The 27,683-nt window shown below is 38.0% G+C and overlaps 1 protein-coding gene across 13 annotated transcripts in view; it reads left to right on the forward strand.

Annotated features, from left to right (window-relative positions):
* The window catches only part of EYA1 (EYA transcriptional coactivator and phosphatase 1), a 306,480-nt gene that overhangs the window by 211,494 nt on the left and 67,303 nt on the right, over window positions 1-27,683 (forward strand). For 9 of the 13 annotated variants that reach the window (XM_069466371.1, XM_069466378.1, XM_069466372.1 and 6 more), the window contains 2 exons: window positions 437-519; window positions 937-1,123. In XM_069466371.1, the coding sequence (XP_069322472.1) occupies window positions 437-519; window positions 937-1,123 (270 nt within the window). Of the gene's footprint in view, window positions 1-436; window positions 520-936; window positions 1,124-4,069; window positions 4,075-18,994; window positions 18,999-27,683 lie in introns of all 13 variants that reach the window. The other 4 variants (XM_069466381.1, XM_069466382.1, XM_069466384.1 and 1 more) reach the window with 3 other exon arrangements.

The raw sequence follows: 27,683 nt of genomic DNA on the forward strand, positions 1-27,683 counted from the left end.
TCTGAAAGTATTTTAAGCTCTTTGAAGTACCATCCTGGTTTTTGAGGTAGCAAGAACCTTAAAGATCATCTAATCTGATCCCATCATTTTATATTAAGCATACTTAATAGAAAGATAGGAAAAAATCTTGTGCGCTTTCAAATTGAAATGAAAAGCTCAGTATCTAATATTTTTGCACAAATGTGTAATTGTGTCCTTAGTTTATAGGAATTACTGATGTCCTCAGAAATTTAAACCTCTTTGTAAATCCTTTGTAATAGAGTGAAACTAAAATCATCAGCCATTTTAAGAAAACAAAATTTTAGCCATGGCAATGGATTCTAATGTTACAGATCAACTGAACTCTGACTCTGCCTTAACTAAATGATATTTTCCTGTAGCCAGGAAATTATTCTATGTAGCATAGTAAACCATATTTCTTTTCATTTTGTTTCAGGTAGCAGTTTTACAACATCATCAGGATTATATACAGGAAATAATTCACTCACAAATTCCTCTGGATTTAACAGTTCACAGCAGGTAATTTTTAAAAAGCCAGTATAACTTCTGAAATATTTTAAAATGCACCATGATTTTCTTATATGAAGAAAGATCTTTTTGTATTAAACTATAAGTAAGAGCTTTTCTAAGCCTTTTAATAGTTTTCATTTTTTTTTCTTTAAAAATCTTCAACTCTTTTATGATGGGTTGTTTGGTTTTCAGATTGGTTTAATTTCACCCTAGTAATGCATCATAGAAGAAATATGAATGTATATAATCTTACATAAAATTTGTTTGCAAATCTGGGCTGGTCAGTTAATGTATACTTTTGCATGCATGCCCTCCTGTATGAATTCAGAAAAGACACAGAAATGCATATTTGCAATTATACTTTGAAATATAAGAGATAAGCAGCAGTATTTTGACAGATTGTTCTTGTATGGTTTGATTTGGTAGGACTATCCGTCTTATCCCGGATTCGGCCAGGGTCAATATGCACAGTATTATAACAGCTCACCATACCCAGCACATTATATGGCCAGCAGCAACACCAGCCCAACGACACCATCCACCAATGCCACCTACCAGCTTCAAGAACCACCATCTGGCATCACCAGCCAAGCAGTTACAGATCCCACAGCAGGTAATTATGTGAATTTTATTAGTCCTGCAGGCTGTATTTCTGGTGGTTTAAATGCATTTTTCTACGGTCATATAGTCATGCAGTGGTTGTACAATTTTGGCACGTTTTGGCAAGGACTGAATATAAGTCCAGCAGTATGATCGTGGCATTAACTTTTTACTTATTTTGTATTTGAAAATTTTTAAAAAGTATATAACCTTCAAAAGCACGTGAAATAGATATTTATTTGTAAATATAACTCAATTTTCAAGATGTATATATAGATTTTAAATGCATAATTATAAATATTTAGCTATAATTATTAACTATAATTATAAATAATTTGTGGACACTACATATTGAGTATTAAAATCAGTGACCTTGCCTAGAATTTGGTGCTTATCATCATAAAAAAATTTAATGATTTTTGTCAGAGTAATATATTATTGAGAGTTAAAAAATTCAAATGGCATCAAAGGGTTGATCATGGAAAACAGCAAGCCCAGCTCCACCCTTTCCCACTCATGGCCTGTTGTGAATTTCATAACAATGTGTCTGAGTGTGGGTATTTTTCATATTTCTGCACAACCTTTGCTGGACCCTTTCAAATGAGAGCCTCTGTATCTGGAAATCTTCCTGCATTGTGTCTTCGATACTTCTTCCCCTCCATTGATTCTTTCCTTCTACACTCTTAATGTTGTATGCTTAATTCCCTGAATTGGTCTTTTTTTTTTTTAAAGATAAGAGTCTTGCTCTGTCACCCTGGCCAGAGTGCCCAGGTGTCAGCCTACCTCACTGCCACCTCAAACTCCTGGGCTCCAGCGACCCTTCTGCCTCAGGCTCTAAAGTAGCTGGGACAAAAGGCGCACATCAATATGCTTGGCTGACTTTTTTCTATTTTTTGTAGACCTCTTGCTCAGGCTGATCTCGAACGCCTGAGCTCAAGTGATCCTTCTGTCTCAGCCTCCCAGAGTGCTTGGATAACAGGCATGAGCCACTGCGCCTGGCCTCTGAATTGATCTTTGCCTACATTTTCTATATTTTCTCTTGTACTTCTCACTTCTTTGCCTTAACTTTTTAAAAATGTAGTCATTCCTTCATGAATTATAAGACAAGCTATCCTTCTCAAAGCGTCAAAGTTTTCTTCTTCTTGCCTGTTCCCAGAGCTAAAGCCCACTCTATTGCTACAAGTCAGGTTAAAATGGTCTTAACGTTGAAAACATTACCTCTGTGATGCTGTCATCCGAGTGTTCACTCTAGGTGGTTATCCTAAATCATGAAAGTAGTTTTATGTAACAGACGCTAATTTAAATTTTGACTGTAGAATTATCTTGAAGAAAAAAACAATTACCAATATTAGCAGGTGATCTCCTCCCCCCCAAAAAAGTCCTCTAAATTTTCCATGTTCCACCTTTTCAACTTTTTTTGAAATGCATGCAGACATTGTTTTATTCTAAAGGAGGAAGTTACATCATTCTTAAACTTGTCTTCCAACTAACTTCAGATGCTCACTATTTCTGCTGTATATTTCAACTTTAAACATTTTTATCTTTGATCATTGTATTCTATTTATCTTTATTTTTGAAAAAACTAACTTGATATTATATTCTTCATTCCATTTACATGTGTATATACATTGTTCATAGAACTGAGTATATATGTCTCACTCTTCTGTCTTTTTCATAGATTCACATCTATATAATCACACTGAAAATAAACCTTATTATAGAAAGTACTGAATTTATTGTAGAACTTTTTGTATAATGTTCCTCTCTACTTCCATAAAGTTCATATAGGCATCATGAGGAAAGATAATGGCTTGTCCCGACTTTAGGGAGATATTGTATTTTAATATAGGCAATCTGTATCATGAAAGCTTCCTGAGGTCTAAAAGGAGTTTTGAAATAAGGATAGCCACGTGAATGAGAAGTAGGAAAAACTCTTTTAGGGTCTGAGGAGTAATAGAATGAGAAAAGGAGATGGAAGAAAAATTTTATTTAATTCATGACATTTTGGTTGGGAAGACTACAGTATAAATAAACTTGTGAAGACTTAATCATGTTTCTTAAATTAACGTTGATTAGAGGATTTTTTTAAAAGATCATTGGTCATATCGTGAGTTTGTCTCTGAAACTTGACATTGTTCTAAGTGTTATTTATACAAGTGATGCCATGTGAAAGCATTGGGGATGGGTGGGCACAAAGCCAGGCTACACGGGAAGCAATGAAAATTATAGTTTTCAAAATGTGTGTATGATTTTGAAAGTGAATGATGTATTTTTGCTTTTATTTGAAAAAGTCTTCAGTGTTTTAGGTACTTGTTTCAATTTCATTATCTTATGGCTACAGAATAGGAATAAAGTGAACTGGGGAGAAAATAATATTTTTCAGATTTCTTTTATTCACTACTTTCCCCCAAAGTGAATATGTATGGATCAGCCTTTCCTGTGTTTCGTAGTTTGAAGTGGAGAGTACAACGAGTTTCCACGTTGAAAAAGAAATGGTTTACTTTAAAAGTTCAAGGAAGACCTAGTCTGAGTTTTTTGTTTTTGTTTTACATTTGTGATAAGACCACAGAATTTGCCTAAGTTTTTTGTCATTAACTTGCCTTTCTTACTCGTCATATAGAACATTATAGACTTATTCTTCTTGATGAAAAGAAGTTTTGATGGTAAAGTACTTAAATTCATTAAATGAAAGAATAAGAAGAAATGGGCTGGGTGCAGTGGCTCATGCCTATAATCCCAGCACTTTGGGAGGCTGAGGTGGGAACTTTGAGACCAGCCTGGGCAACAAAAGAGTGAGACCCCAACCCCATCTCCCCATCTCTCCAAAAAATAAAAAAATTAGCCAGGCATGGTGGTGTACTCCTATGGTCACAGCTGCTTGGGAGGCTGAGGCAGGAGGACCGCTTGAGCCCAGGAGTGTGAGGCTGCAATGGGCTGTGATGACACCACTGCACTCCAGCCTGGGTGACAGAGCAAGACCCTGTCTCGAAAAGAAAGAAAAAAAAGAAATTAGAAGAAATGATTTATTAAATATAATCTAATAGTTTCTGTTTTGAGGTAGAAATAAAAAATAGTTAAACTAATGAATGCTTATTTTTGTTGGAATAATTTCAAGTCTTTTTTTCTTTTAATTTTAAAAGTCTACCAGGTTTAAAGTCAGTATTTTATAATACTGGAAAGTTAGAGTCTAGTCATTTTCTGATCTTGTGTATAACCAGATTTCTGCCTTTCAACTTAAAGGTACTATGCAGTATAGACAAATCTACAGGTACATGTGTGCACCTCTCATATTTCGTGATTATTCATAGAATTGTTGTGTCATAGTGGACATATAAAGATAACCTTGTAAAGATTTTTCAGAGTGCACATGTAAGGACTCATTTGTTTATTTAAAGACTAGATATCTTTTATATCTATGAAGGTATGTGGTATTCCTTATAAACTTGTACTTCCTCATGAATTTAAGTTCAAAATTAGTTTATGTGTTTATAATTAAAAATTGAAAGCTATGTTATCCTTTGTATGCACAGTTTAATACATTAAAAATAATATAACTTAAATATGAAAGTTTAATCCCAAAATTTTGGTCTATTTGAAAAACTATAAATAGTGCCTTTGCATTCATTTTTGAAAAATAAGTTTGTTAGCCATGTATTGACTATCTTAATAAGACAAAATTTACACCATCTTGGGATATGTAAGAATCCATCTACCTTGAGAAATATAGTAAGATATTTTCTGGTCACTCCAAAGGGTTTTGATTTATTTATTATATTCAATAAATTCATGCCTGCTCATCAACTAGCAATGCTAGTCTTCCCCCACCTCTAATTAAAGGACATCTTGGTTACTTTCAGTTTGGAACAATTGTGAATAAAGCTGCTGTAAACATTTTTGTGCAGGTTTTTGCGTAGATACAGGCTTTCAACTTATTTTTGGTAAACACCTAGAAGTGTGATTGCTGGATTATATAGTAAGACTGTGTTTAACTTTGTAAGAAACTGCCAAACTGTCTTCCAAAGTGGCTGTACCGTTTGTTTTCTCACCAGCAATGAGTAAGAATTCCTGTTGCTTCATATTCTTGCCCAGGATTTGGTGGTGTTGGTATTTTGGATTTGGGCCGTTCTAATAGATGTGTAGTGGTATCTTATTTTAATTTGTTCCCTAATGATATATGATGTGGAGCGTCTTTTCATATGCTTATTTGCCATCTGTATATCTTCTTTGTTGAGTGTCCATTTAGATCTTTTGCCCACTTTTTAATCAGGTTGTTTTCTTATTATTGGGTTTCTTTGTCCATTTTGAATACAAGTCTTTTATCAGATATGTGTTTTGCAAATACTTTCTCCCAGTCTGTAGCTTGTCTTTTCATTCTATTAATGGTGTTTTCTGCAGAAAAGTTTTTTATTTAATGAAATCCAGATTATCAGTTTTATCTTTCAAGGATCATGCCTTTGGTGTTGTATCTAAAAACTCATTGCCAAATCCAAGATCATCTAGAGTTTCTCCTGTGTTACTGTTAATATCTAGAAATTTCATAGTTTTACATTTTACATTTAGTTCTCTGATCCATTTTCAACTGATTTTTGTGAAAGGTGTAAGGTCAGAGTTTAGATTGATTTTTTTTTTTTTTTTTTGCATGTAAATGTCTGGTTATTCCAGCATCATTTATGGAAAAACTATCTTTATTGTCTTTTCTCCTTTTTCAGAGATCAGTTGACTGTATTTATGTGGGGCTATTTCTGGGCTCTCTGTTCTGTTCCATTGATCTGTTTGTCTGTTTTTTCACCAGTACCACACTGTGTTCATTACTGTAGCTTTATAGTAAGTTTTAAAGTCAGATAATGTCTGTCCTCCAACTTTGTTATTCTCCTTCAATGTTGTGTTGGCTACTCTGGGTCTTTTGCCACTCCATATAAACTTGAGAATCAGTTTGTCAGTATCCACAAAGTAAATTTCTGAAATTTTGACTGGAATTATATTGACTTTATAGATCAAATTGGAACAAACCGACATCTTGACAGTACTGAATCTTCTTATCCATGTGCATGGAATATCTGCATTTATTTAGATCTTTGATTTCTTTCATCAGAGTTTTGTAATTTTCCTCATATAAATCTTACACATTTTTAAATTTATACCTAAGTATTTCTTCCTGTCTCTCTATCTCTTTTTTTTTTTTTTTTGGTGGAAATTGTGGTATATTTTTAATTTCACATTCCAATCACTCATTGCTAGTACATAGGAAAGCAATTGATTTTTGTCTATTACGTTGTATCCTGCATCCTTGCTGTAATCACTCATTAGTTCCAGGAGTTTGTGTTGTTGTTTTTATTGATTCTTTGATATTTTCTACATAGCCAGTTATGTCTTCTATAAACAAAGACAGTTTTAGTTCTTCCTTCCCAATCTGTATACCTCTTATTTTCTTTTCTTACTGCATTAGCTAGGACCCCTAGTATAATGTTGAAGAGAGGTGAAAGAGGGACATCCTTGCTTTATTCCTGATCTCAGGGAGAAAGCATCTAGTTTCTCACCATTAAGTATGATGCTAGCTGTAGGGTTTTTTTTTTTTTTTTTTTTTAAGATGTTCTTTATCAACTTGAGGAAGCTCTCCTCTATTCCTAATTTACTGAGAGTTTTTATTTATGAATGGGTGCTGGATTTTTGACATGCTTTTTAGGCATCTATTGATATGATCATATGATATTTCTTCTTTAGCCAATTGATGTAATTACATTAATTGATTTTCAAGTGTTGAACAATCCTTGCATACCTGAAATATATCCTACTTGGTCATGATGTATAATTCTTTTTAGACATCGTTGGATTCAGTTTTACTAATATTTTGTTGAGGATGTTGATATCTTTGGTTATGAGAGATGCTAGTCTATAGTTTTCATATCTTGTAATGTCTTTGTCTATATCTTTATGTCTTTTTCATGTCTTTGTAAGGTCTACAAATGTCTTTGTAATGTTTCAACATTAGGGTAATGCTGGCCTCATTAACTGAATTAGGTAACATTCCTCTGCTTCTGTTTTCTGGAACAGATTGTAGAGAATTGGAATAATTGTTTCTTAAATATTTCATACAATTCATCAGTGACCCCATCTGGCTCTAGTACTTTCTGTTTTGGAATGTTTTTAATTGTTAATTCAATTTCTTTAATAGATACAGGCCTATTCAGATTATCTCTTTCTCTCTGTGTGAGTTCTGGTAGATTGTATCTTTCAAGGAATTTGTCCATTTCATTTAGTTTATCTAATTTGTGGGCTGTTGATAATATTCCTTTTTTCTCCTATTAATGTCCATGGGATGGCTAGTCCTGGCCCTCTTTCATTTCTGATACTAGTAATTTGTGTATTCTTTCTTTTTATCTTGGTTACCCTGGCTAGAGGTTTGTCATTTTATTGATCTTTTCAAAGAGCTAGTTTCATTGATTTTTCCCATTGTTTTCCTGTTTGTTTAATTTTATTCACTGCTCTGATTTTCATTACTTCTTTTCTTCTACTTTCTTTTGAGGTATCTTGCTTTTCTTTTTATAATTTCATAAGACTGAAGTTTAAATTACTGATTTTAGATCTTCCTTCTTTTCTAATATATGTGTTCAATGCTATAAATTTCCCTCTAAGCACCGTTTTTGTTGCATCTCACAAAATTTGATAAGTTCTTCTTTTCATTTTCATTTACTTCAAAATATTTTTATTTTTATTACCATTGGTACCCTCCCTTTAAACGAGGTATATATTTGTAAACATTTTTTTGGAGCTTAGAAATTTGGTGTAAGTAGATATCATTAGTCACCCAGTTATTCACATCTTACCAATTAAATGGCTTTCCATTATTAGAAAATATGTGTAGTTTCTTATAAATTCAAATCTCACTATGAAAGAAAGTTTTGATCTGAATCAACTTTTTTCCGTTGTTCAATCTAAGACTGTAAGACCGTGTTACAGTTATATCCATGATTGCTTTAAATTTTAATTGATTGATTTCACTCATTGTTAATTTCTTTTTGAAAACAGTTCTTTACAAAGTCAATGATTTTCTTCTATTTTCAAAATATAGAGAGGTATGGAAAAAAGAAACTGAAGTTGTTTTTCCTTTTGTGCTAATATCTAGACTAACAGTATCATCTCTTAGCCACTGAGATGTAGAGTGTGTTATTACCTTATACTGAACCCTTACAGCTTAAGGCATATTACTACCAATATAACTGAATACATGTTTTTAAAAAATGATGAAAATATTTGAGAGTATTTTCATGAAATTTTTTAATTTATTTGTCTTAAAAGAGCACCTTAACCATTTTTTTAAACGTATTTTTTCTTTATCATATGACTCGTGTATAATCAAAATGTGAACACTCATTTGTAACCCATTTACTATGCTGCATTTAAATAATTTGGCTTGAAAACAAATTTCTTATCCAAAATCTTTTAGAACTATATCATAATAATTATGACAACTATTATCATCATACATAGTAAAATACAGTTAAACACAATTGTTGTGCTCAGAGCTTTACATTCATTATCACATGCAATCTTACAACAAGCCATGAGATAGGGACTATTTGTTCCCATTTTACAGATGAGGAAAATGAGGCACATAGCTCTTAAATGCTCAATAAACATTAGGTATTATTAAGTTAATAATTTTGAAGCTATATTTTTATGAAAGGACTATTCACCTATAATGTTGTATTTTTAAAATAATACAAAACAATCAGAGAGAAAGGAAGAGTGCGTGGTGAGTAAAACATTACATTTTGGGTTAACATGAAATAAAAGCTAATTACCTCTTAGGAATAAGTTTTAGAATGAATGTCCTAGAAAAGTCAATTTTTCAAAGGATTTGTTCATTTGAATTTCTTACCAAAAACTTGATGTTGAAATCTACCTTCATGTACACTGACCGCATGCAATTTACTGGTTAAGGTGATGTACAGGAATCTTGCCAATATTGAATTTCAAATGACAGAAGAAAAATCAGTATAAGAGGGAATTCAATATGCATGGGAAACCATTTGTTCCCTCTGCTTCTTTGATCCCTGCCAAGGCACAAGAAAGTAGAGCAAAGCGCCTGAAAAACGGGAATGTTCTTGTGCAAAGTTGCAGAACTCTGAGCTCTCACAGGAACTCGTTGTGACAGGGTGAAAAACTAAATTGCCAGCTATCTTCCTTCTAAATGCAGGAAATTTGGGTCTTGTCTATACTACCTAACATGGCCACATCTGTTCACTGTGGAAATATCCTGAGATTTGCAATAGCAGGCATCTCGATGCCTGTATTTTGCTGAGGGAACAGTTTGGAAAATCTGTAGGCCATACTTGCTCATTTTCACAGATGCCTTGTGGACTTGGGAGAAGTTTGCAATTTGTTCAGCTCAAAAATAAACTATTTCAGTGAAACAATTTTAACTAACGTTTTGGAAACATTTGTCAGCAAAACAAATATTTGTATCTAAAATAGCCAGGCTGTTAAGATGTGAGAAGACAAAACAGATGTTTGTTTTGGGTTGTTGGGTTTGTTTGTCTTGATGGTATTTGTTTTCTTTCTTTCTTTCTTTTGTCCCAGAGGATATACAGTGGTAAATGAGATTATAAAATTCATGGAAATAAAATTCCCTCTTTGTTTTGTATTGTCAGCAATGCCATAAAAATGAGTTTTGTTACCTGTGAATTTTGGACTGCATTTCCAAGAAACGAAAAATTCATTCTTTTCGTATTTACCCATTTTGTGCCTCATTAGTGGCTTGCCTAATTTTTTCAATTAGTTAGCCAGATGTTGAGATGCCTTATAGAGTCGATTTTAGTACACTGGATTCCAATATGTAATTCTTTCTCATATTTATACATAACATATGATTGTATTAATATATGAATAGTCAAGTTAAGAAAGCATGTATTATTGAGCTAACTGACTTAGTTTACCCCCTCTGAAACATTTATTATTTTATCTTCTTTTGTAACTAATTGATTTATTATCTGAAAGTATTAAGTGTCCTATGGGAATCAACACCAATCAGTGTAACAAGTTCCCTTGTTTAATTAAGGTGGAGGACATCAGCATTTACTGATTCAGTTTTTTAGTTGGAGAGGGTTGAGAAGAGGACATACAAAGTTATACGTGTTTGCCTCCCTCCATTTAATTGGGATTGCATAGTTTAGTAAATGGGTTTTGGATTAAGTTTTAAATAAAGGCAGAATTGATGGATTAATGCCTAGTAATGTTATTCCTAGCTAGATATCCAAAAACTTTTATTTAATGAATATTTTTAAATTTACTGAACAATAATACATGAACATGAGACAAAAGTATAAAGGCACAGAGTGTTTACAGAGAAGAATAAACCTTCCTTCATCTTCCACACTCTGAGCCCTTTGGTTTCTTTCAGCAGAGTTTCAAGGATATTCTTTGCTCATATAAACATACGCAGAGCATCTGCCCCCTACCACCTTTTTTCCCACATACAAGTATGTATACCTTTTCCCCCTTGCATATAATACTATACAGATTGTTCTGAACCTTGCTTTTTTCGCTAGACAACATACAGAGAAAATTTCAGTAAGTATTTTTATTGTAGATTGTATATATAAATGTAAATGACAAATATTTTTTGAGTGGTTACTGGTGCCAGGCATTGTCGTAAAGCACTGTTCATGTATAAACTTAGTTAATTCCCACCCAGCTCTGTGAGCTAGATAGTGTTGTCATTATCCCCATATTACAGACAGGAAAGCTAAGGCGAGGTTGGTGACACCACCAGGATTAAACCTCTGGAAGCTTGGCTTCAAACTTGAGCTCTTAATCAGTAAAAGGCTGCTTCTCAAAACCACTATGTCGGAAATTTTAAACAAGCAGAAAAATGAAAATGTAAACGAGTCCTAAGGGCAGTAGCTATATGGTCTTCACTTTTTTTAAACACTCACACACTCAGCAAAGGCATATATTTGGAGGTATTCAGTTAAATATGTGTTTAATGTTTGAATGAGCTCTACTTACTGATAAAATAATACAGGTCTGAACTTAGAGGGGGAAAGTATGTAGCATATTTTGGGTTATCTTGTTGTAAATATTCACCGAATCGTAAAACCAGTTTGTGGATATCGTGGATAATCCAACAGCCAATTGCACACTTTCTCTTTCATCTTCCACTTTCCTGATTCTGTTCTCTCCCCCTTCCCCTTTATCCTAATTAACAGTTCCCTGTCGTAGACCTGCTTAGGGAACAGTTTGCCACAACTTACCCCCAAGGACCTCATTCTCCACCTCGTCCTCCTTTTTTCTTTTTGTTTTTTCCTTTTTTCTTTTTTACGTCTCTACTTGCAGCTCATGGTTGATGAGCATTAAGTGTAGGAGTAATGCTACTTGTATCAAGGAGAAGGGAAGCCATCCATTATACAGTGAAAGTGGGCATTTTAATCCAGTACCATCACCTTCTAAAGTTTTTGAAAATACTTATGAGTCTTTCAGAAATTTCACCAAGTGCCTCTTCATAAAATTAAAATTGCATTTTCTTCAATGCCATTATTTAAGATAAGTTTTACTATTTTTCACTTTTATGTAACTTCTGCTATTTAAAGATATAATTTTCTACTATTTTACATTATATGTATGTAGTATTTCATCTGGATTATTGATTGACTTGGTAATCATGGATTGGTGTGGAAATCATGTCTGCTAGCGTTTCTACAAGAAAATGGCTTCTGAGTTTCAAACAATTGACTTAAAAATATTTAGAATGTACCCAGTTTGTGAATTGACAGCTCCCTTATATCTATAAATCCACTTGAATAACTTTAGCATAAAGCAATTGGGCAATAGGGAAGCTTTTAATTTTAAGTTAGAAGTGACTTCATAGATTCTTTTGCCTAAGACCTCTACTTTACTGAATATGAATCCAGAAAGATTAAATTTTTCCAAAGCAGCACAGCCTGCCATCGGCAATGTCTCTTGATGGTACACTGGAGTGGCAACCTTGGGAGACAGAAGGGCGTGGGGTGGCCTTTCCCACACTTCCCCAGCAGCACAACTGCCTCTTGGAGATGGAGATGGAGACGGAGATGGATGTCCTTTTATCCTTTAATGACTGCCAAGGTAGAATCAGTTAAGGACACAAGTTACCATGTTTAAAGTTACAGGGGTTCCTCTACTTTAAGTCTTTTCTGATCCTTTGATGCAGCAATATTAATTGAGAATTGAATATAATGTACCAGTGGTACTTCCCAGCCGTGCCTGGCCAGGTACCACTTTCCACCTCTGCTCCCCTTACTCTCTCCCCCGGAATTGTCATTGAACATCTCTGGCTACCACTCTTCCTTGGAATACAATTTGGAGAAACTGGAGTGGTAGCTAGGGATTTGGAGTTGGGCTAACCTGGGTTTGCATACTGGTTCTACCAAGTACTCTGGGCAGGTCGCTTAGCTTCTTGATGTAGATTTCTCCATGAAATGAGGTTAATACCACTCTTGGGTATGGGATGACTGTGAGAATGAACGATGTAAGTGGCTAGCAAGCTGACTGACATATACCAGGCCCTCAAATGTCTGTTTCATCCATTCAGACATTGAACAGATGTTTGTAAGTGCTTGCTGTGTGCCAGGCACCATGCTCGGTGCTGGGGTTGTAGAGGTGATAAGAAAGGCCAAGTCCCTGGCCTCACTCGGTAAGCTGAAGTGTTCTTCCCTTCTGAAGTTCATGACTATTGTACATTGCGTGTTGTGGTTGTATCAGAGATGAAAGCCCTTGGCTTCCTTCACCTAGAATAGCTGTGGGGGATTTAAACCAGTGGTTGCAAAGTGTGAAAAGGTTGATAGAAGTTTCTATCACATTTTCCACTGGGTACTGGAGAGTAGAAAATGGCCATACTCTAGGGATAAAGAAACTGTCTTAATTTAGTTACTACACCGTGACTGAGGAATTAGGTTACCTAGGAGACCTCAATTAGTACCTGTGTAAAAGAAGAATAATGGTTATGGAATAAAGGTCGAAATGCGAAACAATTCTCTAAATTAATGTTTATTGGTCTCAGACTACTAGTTAACCCTGTAAGACTAGTCAACAAGTTTACTTGCTTTCAGTTTATTTTACAAAAGTTTTTATGGGAGACTTCTATGGCTGATAACTTAAAATTATCAAGCTTCCTTTACTTTAAGTCTTTCATCCTTTGATAAGATTCACTGAGAATCTAAAATAATATACTGTAATTTATTCAGGGCCTTGCTGAGGTCCTGTTTTTTGTTTGTTTGGCCAAGATCTGATTTAAAAAATCTCCCAGTATTAAATTATCAAAGTCCCACTATCACATGTAACTCTGAAGATTTGATGGCCCATTACTTTATAGGTCTCTGTAGATCCCAAGTGCTTTTGGGGAAATTTAATGGGCCTTCCCTCAGGACTGCGGCCTTCCATGTCCAGGATTATTTGCCTGGTTGGGCCCCCTAATTTTCATAAGAGAATGTCATTTCTGTTCTCAGCAGGGCTAACTTAGTAAAGCACATGGGTCTCCACTCAACCCAGCGACCAATCACTGCACTCAAAGTAACACATTGGTATAACCTCATACCTCATTGCTGCAAAACCCTAAGGAGGATCTTGTTTTTGTCAGCTAGCAGAAAGATACGTAATGGCCCCGTCCTTGTAGATATTTTAAATTTTACCTTTAAGATAAATAAGATGCCTCATCCCAGCGGTCTGCGCTCTGAAGTAGTGAACTTTCAAGTAAGAGTCAGCTGTAATCAGCCTTAGAAGTAGGAATCTCGTGAAACTTGCTATTTTACTTACCGTGCGGATGTGGTCCTGGCATTCCACAGCATCCCTCAGTGAGCAGGCCTGTGAGGCATTTGCATCTCATCTCTGCACTAGGAACACCTACATTTTTGTTGAGAAATTGGCTTGTCGCATATTACGCGGCCCATGAATAAGAGAACTGTCCATGCCTGTGCCCTGCATTGAGTGCAAACCTTCGGGCTAGAAGATCTGTGCGGACCACTCTCTCCTTGGCTTTGCTTTACCTTTCTGACTCATATTTTTCTAATGTACTGATTCATGTTTTAAAAAGATTGCTATGTAGCTATTACGTATATATTCGGGGGGTTATCTTAAACTCCTCTTGGAGAAAGGTAGGCTATAAATTATTCAGAAACTAAGAATTAAAATGTTTTATTCACTGAGACAAAGAGCCAGAGAACCATAACCACTCCATGCCCAGGAAGTACTTACTTTGCAAATTGTGTTCCAGCCACAATTTTGAAAATATCACCTTTGTGGTTAATATGCTCACAAAAACCTCTTCAGGATCCTCGTATAATTGTAGCCCCTCGAGAGCACACACCTCTTCATCTTCTCTCTACTCAGAGTCCCAGACCTACCCTGTCTAATTTATAGGCTTGTTATTAGTTTCATTTCGGCTATTTTAAATAAAAAAGCATGTTGCCAATTGTAAAATAGCTCCCAATATAAACATTCACTTTCTCTACCATGGATCTTATTTTTTAGATTCTGCAGTTTATTTTATCTTCCATCCCTGACTACCTTTTAAATGTTCTCCCCTCAAGCATCCTGAGAACTGCAGGCTTTGCTTGGAGTCTCTTTCCTTTCGGGTTTCTTATTTAATGTTTTTCCTAAAGTATGTGTTTCAGTGCGTTTGTTCATCTAATTACCTCTCTGGACTCAGCTTTGCTATTGGTAAAGATTACAAAGAATGCACACTTCCCTTGAGAAGTATGCCTTAATCGTGCTATTAAATTTATCACACTGTTCCCAAATTGAAGGAAAAGTAAAAAACACAGTTTTTTCTACTGACATATGAAAATGAAGTTTTGATGATATGCTTCAACGTTTCATTCACTAGTGATTGGGCATCTCTTACTTTCAAAGTACGCTTGGGTTCTGTGAGGATACGGAAAGCAAGAGGGTTACTCCCTGTCCTCAAGGCGCATTTTACTACTAAAGAAAATAGCCATGTGTATAGTCAAACCTAATAAAACCTAATAAAAATTCAATTTTAAAAATGCCATGCTAGAAGAAGAAAGTGCTCAGGAAGAATGCAGGAGCAGAGATTTCTTAAATAAAGTGTTCAGAGAAAAAAATTAACAAAGGAGATGAACTTTATCCTCAGCATTGAAAGATGCAAATGAGGGAGAGACAGAAGGGAACGGATATTTATTCATGGCTAGAGAAATAGGCCATTTAAAATGACAGAGTGTCATTTCCATTGAAATGAACTTAAATTATATTTAAATCTCATTAAAGGATGAAAGCATTTTTGAACTGGAAGATCAGTTTGTAATCATCTTTACAAATACGATAACCGAACCTAGACAGGTGACTTTGAGCAATTCACTTAACACAAGCAACAACAACACGGCTGTACAAAATACTTTAGTATGCATTATTTGTTAGAATCTTCACAATGATGCTCTCCCCATTTTACTCTTGAGGAACCTGAAGACCAGATAACATCCAGATAATTATGTAAATTGCAAGTTACCAAGGCCATTCTGGAATGTACGTAGACCCTAAAGTCTTAATTTTTTTATGCTGTCTATTACAGCAAAATTTGAACCAATCAATTTCCATGTTCTGTCCTGTAAGTTAGGGAGCATGTGCAGATGGACCAAAATTTGTAAGAGCCACTGTGTCTGCAGGTGGGTTATTTCCCAAACAGTGAAAGGAAAGAGGGTCCTATTTCTGGAGTCAGCAGCCAGCCCTGGTCCTGGGAAGCTGCTCTCCTTTGTCTTCAAACTTGCAGGAGAAGGCGGCAGCCAAGTGTCCCCAAGCAGGTAGCCATCAGAGGCTGCACAGCCTGTCTCTGTCCTCATCATTGCCAAGTGAGACTTCTGGCTCTGAGGAGTGAAGGCCTGAAGCAAGCCAGGTCTGGAGGGTGCACGAGGCAGGAAGAGGCAGATGGAGTGGAGGCTTCAGAGATGACAGGCCTGGGTACATGCTAGCTAGAGGCCCTTCATTTCTATTAGCTTCAATCTTTTCATCTGTTCACTGGGGACAGTAATACATCTCTGAATAAATCAAGGGTAAAAATAATCCCAAAGCCCTAGAAGGACCCCTGTTCTGTCTACTCCTCCATTTCTCAGCCCTAATCCGGCCTTAGTTTTCTTTGGCTGTGAATGGATAAGGAGGTAAGGTCTCTTCCTGGCTACGCACTGTTTGAATGAGTTGAACCTAGAGGATGGGATAACGAACCGAGTGTATCTGAGTTCCCTTCCTATCAGATCCTCCCCAGTGAGCAGGAAGGCACATTGTTAATATTTACCTGTGAGACACATTCTTCAAGAGAGTGGTTCAGTGGACCTTTATGTGGGGGATTATCGATGATTGTGTGCATTTTGCTGTGTGAACAGGGATGCTCTGCATGCCAGGTTGTGAAAACAACAAATGTTTATTGAGCCTCTGATATGTTCCAGGCACTGTTCTAGACACAGGGGATTCAGCAGTGAACAAAATAAAGTCTCTGCCCTTAGGGAGTTTATATTCTACCTGAGGGCATGGATAACAAGTAAATACAAGATGCATCTGGTGTGGGAAGTGCCTGGAAGGATGGACAGCTGGATGAGGAGAGCAGCACTGGGGCAGGAAGCTATTTCCGAGGAATTGTCAGGCAGGGTGACACTTCTGCAGAGCCCTGAAGGAGGGGCGAGAGGAAGAGTGTTCTGGAGAAAGCAAACAGTGGTTACCAGGGCCTGCAGGCAGGACTGTGCTTGGTGGATTCAGCAAGTGCCAAGAAGGCCAGTGTGGTTGGAGCCAACTGGGAGAGAAAAGGGGTCGCCGGTAAGGTTAGGGAGGAAAACAAGCCATCACAGCCATCATAGCTGCCTCTTGGGCACGGGTAAGACTTTGGATTTTATTTTGAATGAGATAAGCAGTGTTTACGCAGAAGAGCAGCATGATTTCACTACATTTAAAAATAATCTCTTTGGTCGTGGGCATAGAGTAAGTTGTAATAAGGCAAAGGGGGCAGTGGAGCAATCAACTAGAAGATGATTCCCCTGTCCAGGTGAGAAGTCATGGTGGCCAGGCTCGGGGGCAGAGGTAGAAGTGGTGAAAATGGTCAGATTCTAAATGGGTTGGAAGGTGGAGCTTCCAGGATTTGTCAGTAGGTTAAATGTAAGGGAGAGGAGAAGAGAGACATCATGGATGGCACTGGGGTTTTTGGCCCAAACAGCTGGAAAAGTGCACTTGCTCTTTATTGAGACGGGAAAACGGCAGGAAGAAATGGTGGTGCTGAAGAGATGAGGTTTGAGATGCCCATTATAAATCTAAGGGGAATTGGCGGGTAAGTTCAGTTGTTGGATAAATAAGTCCGATGTTCGTAAGATAGTTTAGGGCCTAGATTTGTGAGTCTTCAGCATACAGATGCCATTTAAAGCTGTGTGCCTGGATGAATGACGGGTGTAGGTGTGAATCCAGAAGGGGAGAAGGCCAAGCACTGAGCCTGGGGCTTCCCAGCATCCGCCAACCTGGAAGAGGAAGGGCCAGTGGAAGAGACGGGGAAGGAGGAACCAGCGGGGCAGGAGGAGAGCAGAGCACGGGCCTTCCAGAGGCTGAGGAATGCAAGTGTTGCAGAAGGAAGGCATGATCAGCTGTGTGTGATGCAAAAGGCTGAGAAAGATGGAAATTGAGACTTAACCATTAGATTTGACAGAGGGGGGGTCATTGGTGAACTTGACAAAGGGGAGTGTTGGAGAAAATAGCTTGATGGGAGTGGGTTCAAGAGAAAATGGGAGGAGAGGAAGTTTATCCAGCAGGGATTCACAGTTCTTTCAGTGATTTTTGTTATATACTAGAAGGTGATAAAGAAATAGTGCAGAACCTAGAGGGAGAAGTGGGGGATGCTTTTTAGGCAAGAAACACATCTAGCCTGTATACATATGCGGAGAATCCACAAGGGAGGGGACCCTGGCTGGAGGCGGTGAGAGGGGTTGGGGTCTCGTGCCCAAACGAGGGGTTGGCCTTAGGATCGCAGAAAGTCCTATACAAAGTACTGGGAGGTGGGTAGAGCCAGGGGAGGAGAGTACAAAGTGGTTGCTTCTATTTTCTGGGTGAACGAGAAGCCAGGTTCCTTGCCTGTGGCTATGAAGTAGACTTGGTAATGAAAGAGTAGCAAGCTGCCTCCTGCTATTCCTCACCACACCCCTGGTGCATAATAAATACAGGCAGCATTAAAGATTGCACGAGGGCAGGAACTGTCATCTTGCTTGTCAGATCCCTGGTGCTGAGCATGTTGCCTGGCACATAGAAGGTGCCCTATCTTACCACAGAATCCAAAGGTAGCACTTGCTTCCCGGGCTGTAGGAATGTGTTCATGATAGCCACAGGCAGGACCAGCTACATAATGGATGGGCCCATCTGAACACAAAGTCCTGTGTGAGTGCACAGGTTATGTGTCCAGGAAGCTGGCTCTGGCCACAGGTATTGGTGAAATTTGATCGTACATGAGGGAAGGATGAATCAGAGTCTGTGGTCAGCAGACCAGAGACAGTGGCCAGAGATATGGCTCCCTGAGAAGAGAAACATTACATATTTACCTTTTATTCAGACGTTTAAGATCGAGTCCAAGCAGAAGTGGCCATCCTTACAGATTAACAGAGATGGAGGTGTAGGAGTCTTCAAAGAAAATGAGCAGGAAAATGCTTTTAGCTATTTAGGAAACTTGAGAACCAAAATGTTAACTATGGTGGTGTCTCTTGAATCAGAATACCACAAACTCCAGGAAGGGAAAGGTGCCCAGTGGTGGGACAGAGTGAACCTGAGCAACGTTGGAGGTTGCAGTTCATTGTCAGTATAGAGGTGGCATTAATGACCATTAAAAACACAACAACATAAGAAAACCCCGTTCATTCCCAAAACTTCAGTGGTGAAGGGTGGTGTGGACAGATTAGATCCAGTGCTAAGATGACTTTAAATTGATTTGTTTCAAAGATGGTTTAAAAAAAAAAAAAAAAAAGTTGTGTTAAGACATTTTAAGAGTTTTCCAACACCGTTCCCCTTTTATCAGGGAAAAAAAAGCAAGTTGGCTGAATGTGTGCGTATACATTCTCTGTTGTGAGCATTTGGTTAAAATGATGTTGCATTCAGTCATATGAGAATTCAAGCATGAAGTTTAGACCACCACTGGAACTTCTTTAGAGCTTTGAGAATAATAGGAATTTTGGGCTTCAATTTGAGGATCTCTGACAATACAGGTTGAATCTAGGTGGCCCTCCCCAGCTACCTCACAGAAGAGAAGACCCCATCTTACATAGTGTTGTCTAGAGGATTAGAGATGGGGGTTAGAAACATTTGTCAGATTCAGCTGTTAGAGGTCACTTTGAGTCAGGGAAAACCTCAGTGTGAAAGACCTTTGTGCCTTTTGTCCATTTGCCTAAACTTCCTAGTTTTCCTGTATAGTGAACAGCATGGTGTGACAATGGTAAGGTTGTTGAGTTTTTCTTTTCTCAGAAGCAGCTCACTACCTGGTGTCACTGGTGTGCTTGCCTGCTTGTGTAATGAGTGATTATATCCTCCAGATTCAGTGACTACAGTGAGCCCAGTAAACAAGTGCCTCGAGCACCCCACACCTGGGCAGTGCCTGTCTTACACCAGCTTCGTGAGGGTTGGTGCCTGCACCTGGCTGTTACGTTAGAGATGAAAACAAAAAATCACTCAAGATGCATGTGTCTGGTGCCTGTATCAACCAAAAGGAAATCTGTATCCTACTTTGCATGTCTATGTGCCACTGTGACAGCAAAATGCCATAGTTGCAACAGAGACCATGTGGCCCAGAAAGCCTAAGATATTCACGGTCTGTCTTATCACAGGAAAAATTTACTCACCCCTGCTCTAGACCGTAGACACACACACACACACACACACACACACACAAAGAAAGAAAATTAAAAATTAAATAACATGGGCAAGTTGGTCTCTATGCTCCACCGTAAACATGACCCATCCCCTGCTGTCCCATTGGTTAATTTCACTGCCTTTGCCTCTCACAGTGCAGCTGGTTGAGAGAAGTTCTGGATAATTTCGATTAAATTTGGTTTTTACCTTGTCCGTCCCTGGGGTAAGATGCAATCCCACTTGTTTATCTTAAAGTAATGTAATAAAACTCAGCTTTACAGAACAGTTTTTCCCCCCATAGGAAAACTAATTAAAAAAAACTATTAACATAAGCAGAAATATGCCCAATGGATGTATATGATTGCTTTGGCCAGTAGCACAAGTGGATGCATCTGCCTCCCTGAGGGGGAAGCTATCCTCTCCTTCTTGTATTAGAGTTCACCCTCTCTGCATTCTTTCTTTCAGTCTTCCTGATTTTGCCTTGCCATGTCATCTGTTAAGATGATGTTTGCTTCTACCTATGTTGATTTTTGAGAGTCTCAGAGTCCGAGAGTGCCTCTGTGTCAGTTGCTGTCTGGCATCTGCTTCACACTCACTCGCACATTGTGCTTTAAGGCTCGAGTCTCGAACAGGACAGTATCTGCGTTTAGGGAAGTGATATGCTCTGTTCTTTTTATCTGAGTCCCTCATAGCCACAAATAGAATGTAATTATTGATTAGCATGTCTCATGCTCCCTAAATTCAGATAATTTTTCTGAGGATTTCACAAAAAGCTCTGCACTTCATTTTGTAAGCTAGAGTGTCTTAGCCGACAGATTCAGATCATAGCTCCCCTGGCCTCAATCCAATGTCATTGTACATGTGGCGAGAGCTTCCTCTTGGCTAGGAGTTCAGTTACTTAATTCTGTTTACGGGGAGTAATCTTTCACCTCACTTCGACTTAGATTGAGTAAGGAGGGCCCCATCCTCCCAAAGCACGGAGAAGGTAGCCTGCAGGAACCTGTGTTCCACTTCCTTTACAGCTACTACTGGCGTAGGTGGTCCCAGAGGTATAAAGTTAGATCAGAAACCCCCTGCTACCTTTAGAACAAATGTGAATGCTTATCCCTAAATCTTCAAGGAGCCAACCAGGCCTCCATGCCGTGCAGCAAGACTCCATAAAGATAAAAAGCTTCTGTGAAGGAAGGCATAATTTAAGGAAGTATCAGGCTGGGAAAAGTATTTGTAGATATGAAAAGGAGTTAAAACTATTTTATGTAAATCAATAAAGGAATATAAAAAAATTGGCCAATTTGGTGAGTTCACAGAAGGAAATACAATTTTTAAGCAAATATATACAAATATCTCGAAGATATGCAAATTGAAATCATGTGCTACTATTGTACACATGAATAGCAATGACTTTAAAACTATGACAGCCAATATGTATAAGGTTATGGTAAAACTGGCACAAATTTAAATTGATACAACCCTTTTGAAAACTATTTGGCAATATGTATAAGTAAACAGATAACATGTTGAGGGAGGCATGAGAAGTAAAATCGCATAAGGATATGGTCTAGCTATAGTAGGCGAAAAACCCTGATGGTTTCTGAAGGTTGGAGTTGCTTGAGGTCTTTTATATGGATTAGTCTGAAGGTGACTAATCTATTTGAAAGAGAGACCAAGAACTAGTCGTTAAGAGGATCTGGTAAGTGTTGTACATCCATAGATAATAGAATTTTAAAGCTAAGTAATCTAGGCTGTGTTCTTCAATGTGATCAACAAGGAGACTGAGAACTGAGAAAATGGAAGAAACTTACCCAGGGCTCAAGTGGGAGTTATTAGCTCAAGGGAACAAGAGGAACTGAGAGGAACTAGGTGGATCCTTTCAAGTTCCAGTTCTTTTTCTTTGTAATATTGAAGAATTTATGGAAATCTTCTGTACTACTTACAAATATAGAATTTTAATGATCTTATGTAGATTTTAATATTTTATGATCAAATATGTAAACATTAACTTTTAAATGGGCTTTTAAAGTAATTACAGCGATTTCTCATTTATAAATATTTTGACCAGTATAAACAATTGAATAAGCTTCATAGCTTTAATAGAGTAAGAGCTAAACTGGAGAAACACTCATTCTTTCCATCATCGTTGATTTTTTAATGTCTACCTTGCACTCTAGATGCGCACTATGCTCTCAGAATATAAATGTGAACACCACTGGGTTCTGCTCTCCCAGAGTAGGAGTGGTGGGTATTTTGTCAGAATAATTCTGTCAATTATTTATTGTCTGCTGCAAATATAAATAATTGAAAAAAATTGTATAACCCTATAATGGAGATAAGAGTACATAAATTACAAAGGAGGGACCAACATTTATAGAATTCACAAAGATACCTATGCTTTCTCTGCAGAGTTTAATAGGAATTTCACAGACAGAGCATGGTGAGAGTTGAGAAAAGTCCTCCTAAGAAAAGAAAACAGCATGTGTGAAGTCATGAAACACTTTCAGAGAACTGAGGTCGTTACGTTTGTCCATCTGAAGTAGACTATGAAGAGAGTAGAGAGAAGGTTGTGGAAGAGTAACTCAGTGGGACTTTTCTTTAAGGTAGCTAATGTCACAGAGTGCTAGTGTCATGCACAGTTCCACGTACCTTTACACGTATACTGGTTTTATTTTGTGCCATTTATTCCCATTCTATAGATGATAAAACTGAATTATGCAAGGCATAAGTAACTAGCAAAGTCATACCCTTAGTAGTCCAGTCAAAATTTAAAATGTGGTCCAGGTGCGGTGGCTCACGCCTGTAATCCTAGCACTCTGGGAGGCCGAGGTGGACGGATCGTTTGGGCTCAGGAGTTCGAGACCAGCCTGAGCAAGAGTGAGACCCCCATCTCTACTAAAAATAGAAAGAAATCATATGGACAGCTAAAAATATATATCGAAAAAATTAGCCGGGCATGGTGGTGCATGCCTGTAGTCCCAACTACTCGGGAGGCTGAGACAGGAGGATCCCTTGAGCTCAGGAGTTTGAGGTTGCTGTGAGCTAGGCTGACGCCACGGCACTCACTCTAGCCTGGGCAACAAAGTGAGACTCTGTCTCAAAAAAAAAACAAAAAAAAAAAACAAAATTTAAAATGTGGCAGTTGACTTTATAGCTCAGTGTCCTTAAATCCAGACTGTCCGTCCTGTTCCATACAAGGAATTTAGAGCATTGAATGGTTTTAAAATTCTCTGTAATGGTGGTGCAGAAGACAGTTGAAAGACTGAGGGTAGCAATCCTGGGAAACAGCCTGTTGCAAGAATTGAGGCAAGAACCTGAACTTAAACAAAAAGTATTTAGGAGTAAAACCCACGGAACTTAGTCTTGATTTGGTACAGCCAGTAAGGAGTGTTTGGATTGGAAAATTGGATAGTTACTCGTACCAATAATCAAACTTGTTAATAGAGAGGGGGGATTCATTTTGGGACAAGTTTAATTGTGATGTCCATGGAATATTCAGGTAGAGAGGTCTAGAAAACAGTGGGATACTCAGGTCAAGAAATCAGAAGATAAAGCTTTAGAATTATCAGCCTGTTAGGGTATCATTAAAATCCCTCTTGAAGATACTACCGACCACTGAGAACCTACAGTAGTGCACTGCTGCTCAGAATATAGTCCACAAACTGGCTGTTTTTCCAGTTTACTACAACTCCAAGACAAGAGAAGGGATTTGCTTCAGACTGTAATCAACAGTGTCGCTAAGCACACTGCCACCTTTAGCTGACTTTTTTTTTTTTTTTTTACGTTAACAAGACTTTTCAATGAAGGAAGCATTGTGTCGATTAACATCCTGATGCAAACTCCATATCTTGTCACAGATCAGCACTTTGAGTATCACTGATATAGAGAATACCAACATTGAAGCTTGGGGCAGAAGAAGAGCTCACCAAAGAGACTGAGAGGGGTAGTGTGAAGTGGAAGAAAGGGAAGTCAAGGCATTGTGATGTGTACATGGTTTAAAGGAGCGAGTGGTCAGCACAGCCACAGAGAGGGCAAATAAGACTGAAGACTAAGAGATAATTATTGGATTTGGCCATTATAGGGTCATTGGTAACATTTTGTTTTACCCCTCCCCCCATTTACTCTTCTACCTTCCTGAATCCATACCATCGCCACGTGTGCCAAGTATCTCTTCGACTCTAAATCTAAAGTACTCTTGAGTTCAGTCCTGATTTTACCTATGTCGTGGCTGTTCTGAAGTTATTGATCCCTCCTTCCTAACGTGCTCTTTCCTCCGCAATAGGCTGACCTTGGTTTTCTTTTAACACCCCACCCATCTTTCTCTGCCCATCCCTTCTCCACACACTGCATTTCTTAACACTCGTTTCTTTAATTACATATGATGTCAATTCCCAAACCTAAACCCAGCCCATATTCCTTTCTTGAGCTTCAGAGCAGTCTGGCAGCCTGCTGGACATCTTTACTTGGCTGCCTGCAGTCTCTTCAAATTTAGTATGTCCAAAGCCAATCTGGAATTCTCACCTGTGTTCTTGCCTGATAATCCCTTCTTCTACCTGAGTCCCATACCTCGAATTACAGTCCCCATGCAGTTGCCAAACCGCTGACATGGGCATCATCCTTTACTTCTTGACGTCTTCTTACTTCCTTATCCAGTTAGTGGTGGACTTCACCTCCTAATCACACTTCAAATCTCTCCATCCCCACTACCTGTGTCCAGGCCAGCTCCATACCCCACTGGGATTACTGAATTATCCTCCTGGCTAATCTCTCCCTTCCTCAGTCTTGACTCGCCTCCACTGCCCTGCACACGGGCTCTGGAGCCACTGCTCCCTTGTCAAATTCTTTGCCTGTCACTCCAGCCTCACCTCTGTGCTCTTCTTTTGTAGATTCAGGTTAGATTGAATTTTTTTTTTTTTTTCAGTTCTTAAACATGACATGCTTTATTTCTGTACCTTCACACGTGCTTGTGCCCCTGCCTAAAATACATTCATTTTCCTTCTTCACTGGTGAGTTTGTCCTCCGTCTTCAAGAAACTTCTATGACCCTGTGAATCTGAGTTCTGTGGGCTCCCTCTGTGGTTACATTCTGCCTTTCCCATGTCATGACCTTCTCCACATTGGTTTGGAATTTCTCATTTTTTGTCCCTGAGTCCATTCCTTCCTCTGAACTTTAAGCTCCAAGAAGGCAGGAACCATATCTGTTTGGTACATCATTATATTTCAAATTCCTGGTACAGTGTCTGCAATAGTGAGAACATGACATCCAGTCAACATTTGTTAAACAGAATGCTCTTCACAGCGTTTGCACAGCCATTATCTCAGTAGAAGTAAAGTTGAACAATTTGGAGAGGATTTTAGTGAAACATGAGCTGTCATTGGATTAGAAGATTAAATTATTAGAGTTGTTTTGCACTAATATGAGGAAGGAGAAGTTAGAGTCAGGAAAGCTGGATAAGGGAGTGGACCTATTTTAATGCCACCTCATAAAACAAAAAGGAAGAGTTTTTTTTAAAAAACGAGCTTGCATCATTTTTAATTTCATTTTCCTTTGTAGTAAGTGGAGACCTGTAAGGTGGGGGTGGGGGTGTATTTTGATATTTAAAGGTGTCAGGTTGTCCATCTTTTAAGTTTTTTTCTTCTAGCTGGAAAAACTTTAGATAATATAATTTAAACATTTTTTCCTGTATACTTTACTCATTGAATTTGTTTTCTTTTGGGAAAGGCTTAAAGAAGTGAGGAACTCATTTAATTACAGCTTGTCTGCTTCCAAAAAATAAGAAAGAAAAACCAGAGATAGAATATATTTGAAAAGATTTGATTGAGTTTTTAATGCAGAGATAAAGTAAACACCTAGAAATAAAGGCATGGGCAATCAATAAGAGGAAATCTAGGCTTAGATAACCTAGGTAAGATAAATTACTGTGAGACGAACATTAACTCTAACCTGTTTAGAAGTCAAGGCAAAAGGTATATAACAAGATACATCACTTGATCTCTTTTAGCTTCTCCTCAAATGTGAACTTCCAAAAGCTGCAGAGCTCCCAGTTCAAGATAGATTTTGTGGTGAAGTACTTGAAGTGCAGGTAGAATTAGATGGCTACTGTTCATGATGCAAAATGAATGCTCAGTTTTGAAACATATTAAAGAGATTGGTGTGTGTTCTGTCTCAGATGATGACTATCCAGATTCTTCATGGAGATACACACTGTAGAATATTAAAAAAAAAAAAAAAAGGCCAAGACTACTACTACAAGGAACAGCATTGAATCCACTTGACTACTTAAAAATATACCCAATTAGAGTTCCTTACTCTCTTTATAACAGGGAAGACAGATGCTTAGTTTGGAACAACTTAAGGAGAGGAAGCCATAGATTTCTGTCTCTGTAATAAAAGAATATTAATATAGATTTACAGAGGGATTAACTTTGACTAGTCAGCATTGTATTCTAACAGTTCTATGAGATGAGTTAGCTTAAAAATGCATCTCAAGTAACTAAATAAACTGATGCATTGAGTGGAGTTGTTTTGGACTCTCTGGCTGTAATTAATTAGTAGGCTTTTTAGGTCATTGTAGTGGTTTCTGGGTATGAAAATCACATGGCCAGTTTATATGAGGAAGTTTGCCATCTTGTTCTTTATGGGAGAGGACATGTAAAAGTCTCATCTACAAGTAAGAGGAATCTGTTTAGGTTTTAAGATTAAACAGGAGGCGTGCAGTTCTTTCATGTGATTGAGATTTCACTCTGTCAGAGTCTTTTCCTATGTACTCTGATTGAAGGCTTTGGAGAAGCACTTGAGCTTGGCGATAATACTGATACCACACAGTGTGACATGTGGATGGCCTTGTTGGTAGAGTTGAGGCTGATAGTACATTAATAAAGGCTACCAGGCCTTCAGTTCTCCATAGTTTTTTGTTTGGTGAATATGTCAACAATGTCAGAATAATCATTCCTCATCTTACATTGAAAGACTCCAACCCACATCCAGTAGAGAAATCCAGCAAAGAGTTTGGGCAGAGTCAGCACCCTAGACGTTTGGAATTTAGGGGGAGTAGAAATTATCTGATGTATGTCCTGGATAGACTAAGGAAAAACCTCACCTAAGAGGTGAGAGTGAATGGTTTTGCTTTTCCTTCTGGACACGGGATACGAATCTCCCTCTGCCCTCCATATTGCCCAGCTGTTCCTTTGAGCCATTTGTGGGTTGTTCTTTATTTTGTGGTTTCTGTGTAATTATTTCAGTGGCTTCTCTGAGTTACCCAGATGAGTAATTTTAATGTGCTGCTTGGTTTTAGATGTTCGGTTCAAAGAGACCAAAACACAGGAAGAGCCTGTGACGGATGCAGCATGGAGTGGGCATTGCACATGTATCTGCTCTCTCTATCTGGTCACTCTCTTGTTCTCACATAAAATGAGGGAGAAAATGGGGCATTTAAAATTTTCAAAGAAAAATCTGCCTGATGACTCAGTTCTTCCCTGTCTCAGAGCTGGTTTTTCTTTTCATCTCTTTCCGTGAATCAGAAGCCTTTTTGTAGCTGGAAGGACCACTGCTGAGGCAAATGTGTGAACCTCTCAGCATGGCCAGCTGCCGTTAGTGCAGCCATTGATCCATGCCATGGGGCAGGCTGGGGGTGCATTGTGTAATCATAGAGAACCACGAGGAAAATCTAGGCAACTTAGTGCAGCCTGTTGTTTCTCACCTTTAATTAAATTTTAATTGTTCCTGATCACACTTTC

Source organism: Eulemur rufifrons, chromosome 3 (assembly GCF_041146395.1).
Source record: "Eulemur rufifrons isolate Redbay chromosome 3, OSU_ERuf_1, whole genome shotgun sequence".
NCBI classification, from domain to species: domain Eukaryota; kingdom Metazoa; phylum Chordata; class Mammalia; order Primates; family Lemuridae; genus Eulemur; species Eulemur rufifrons.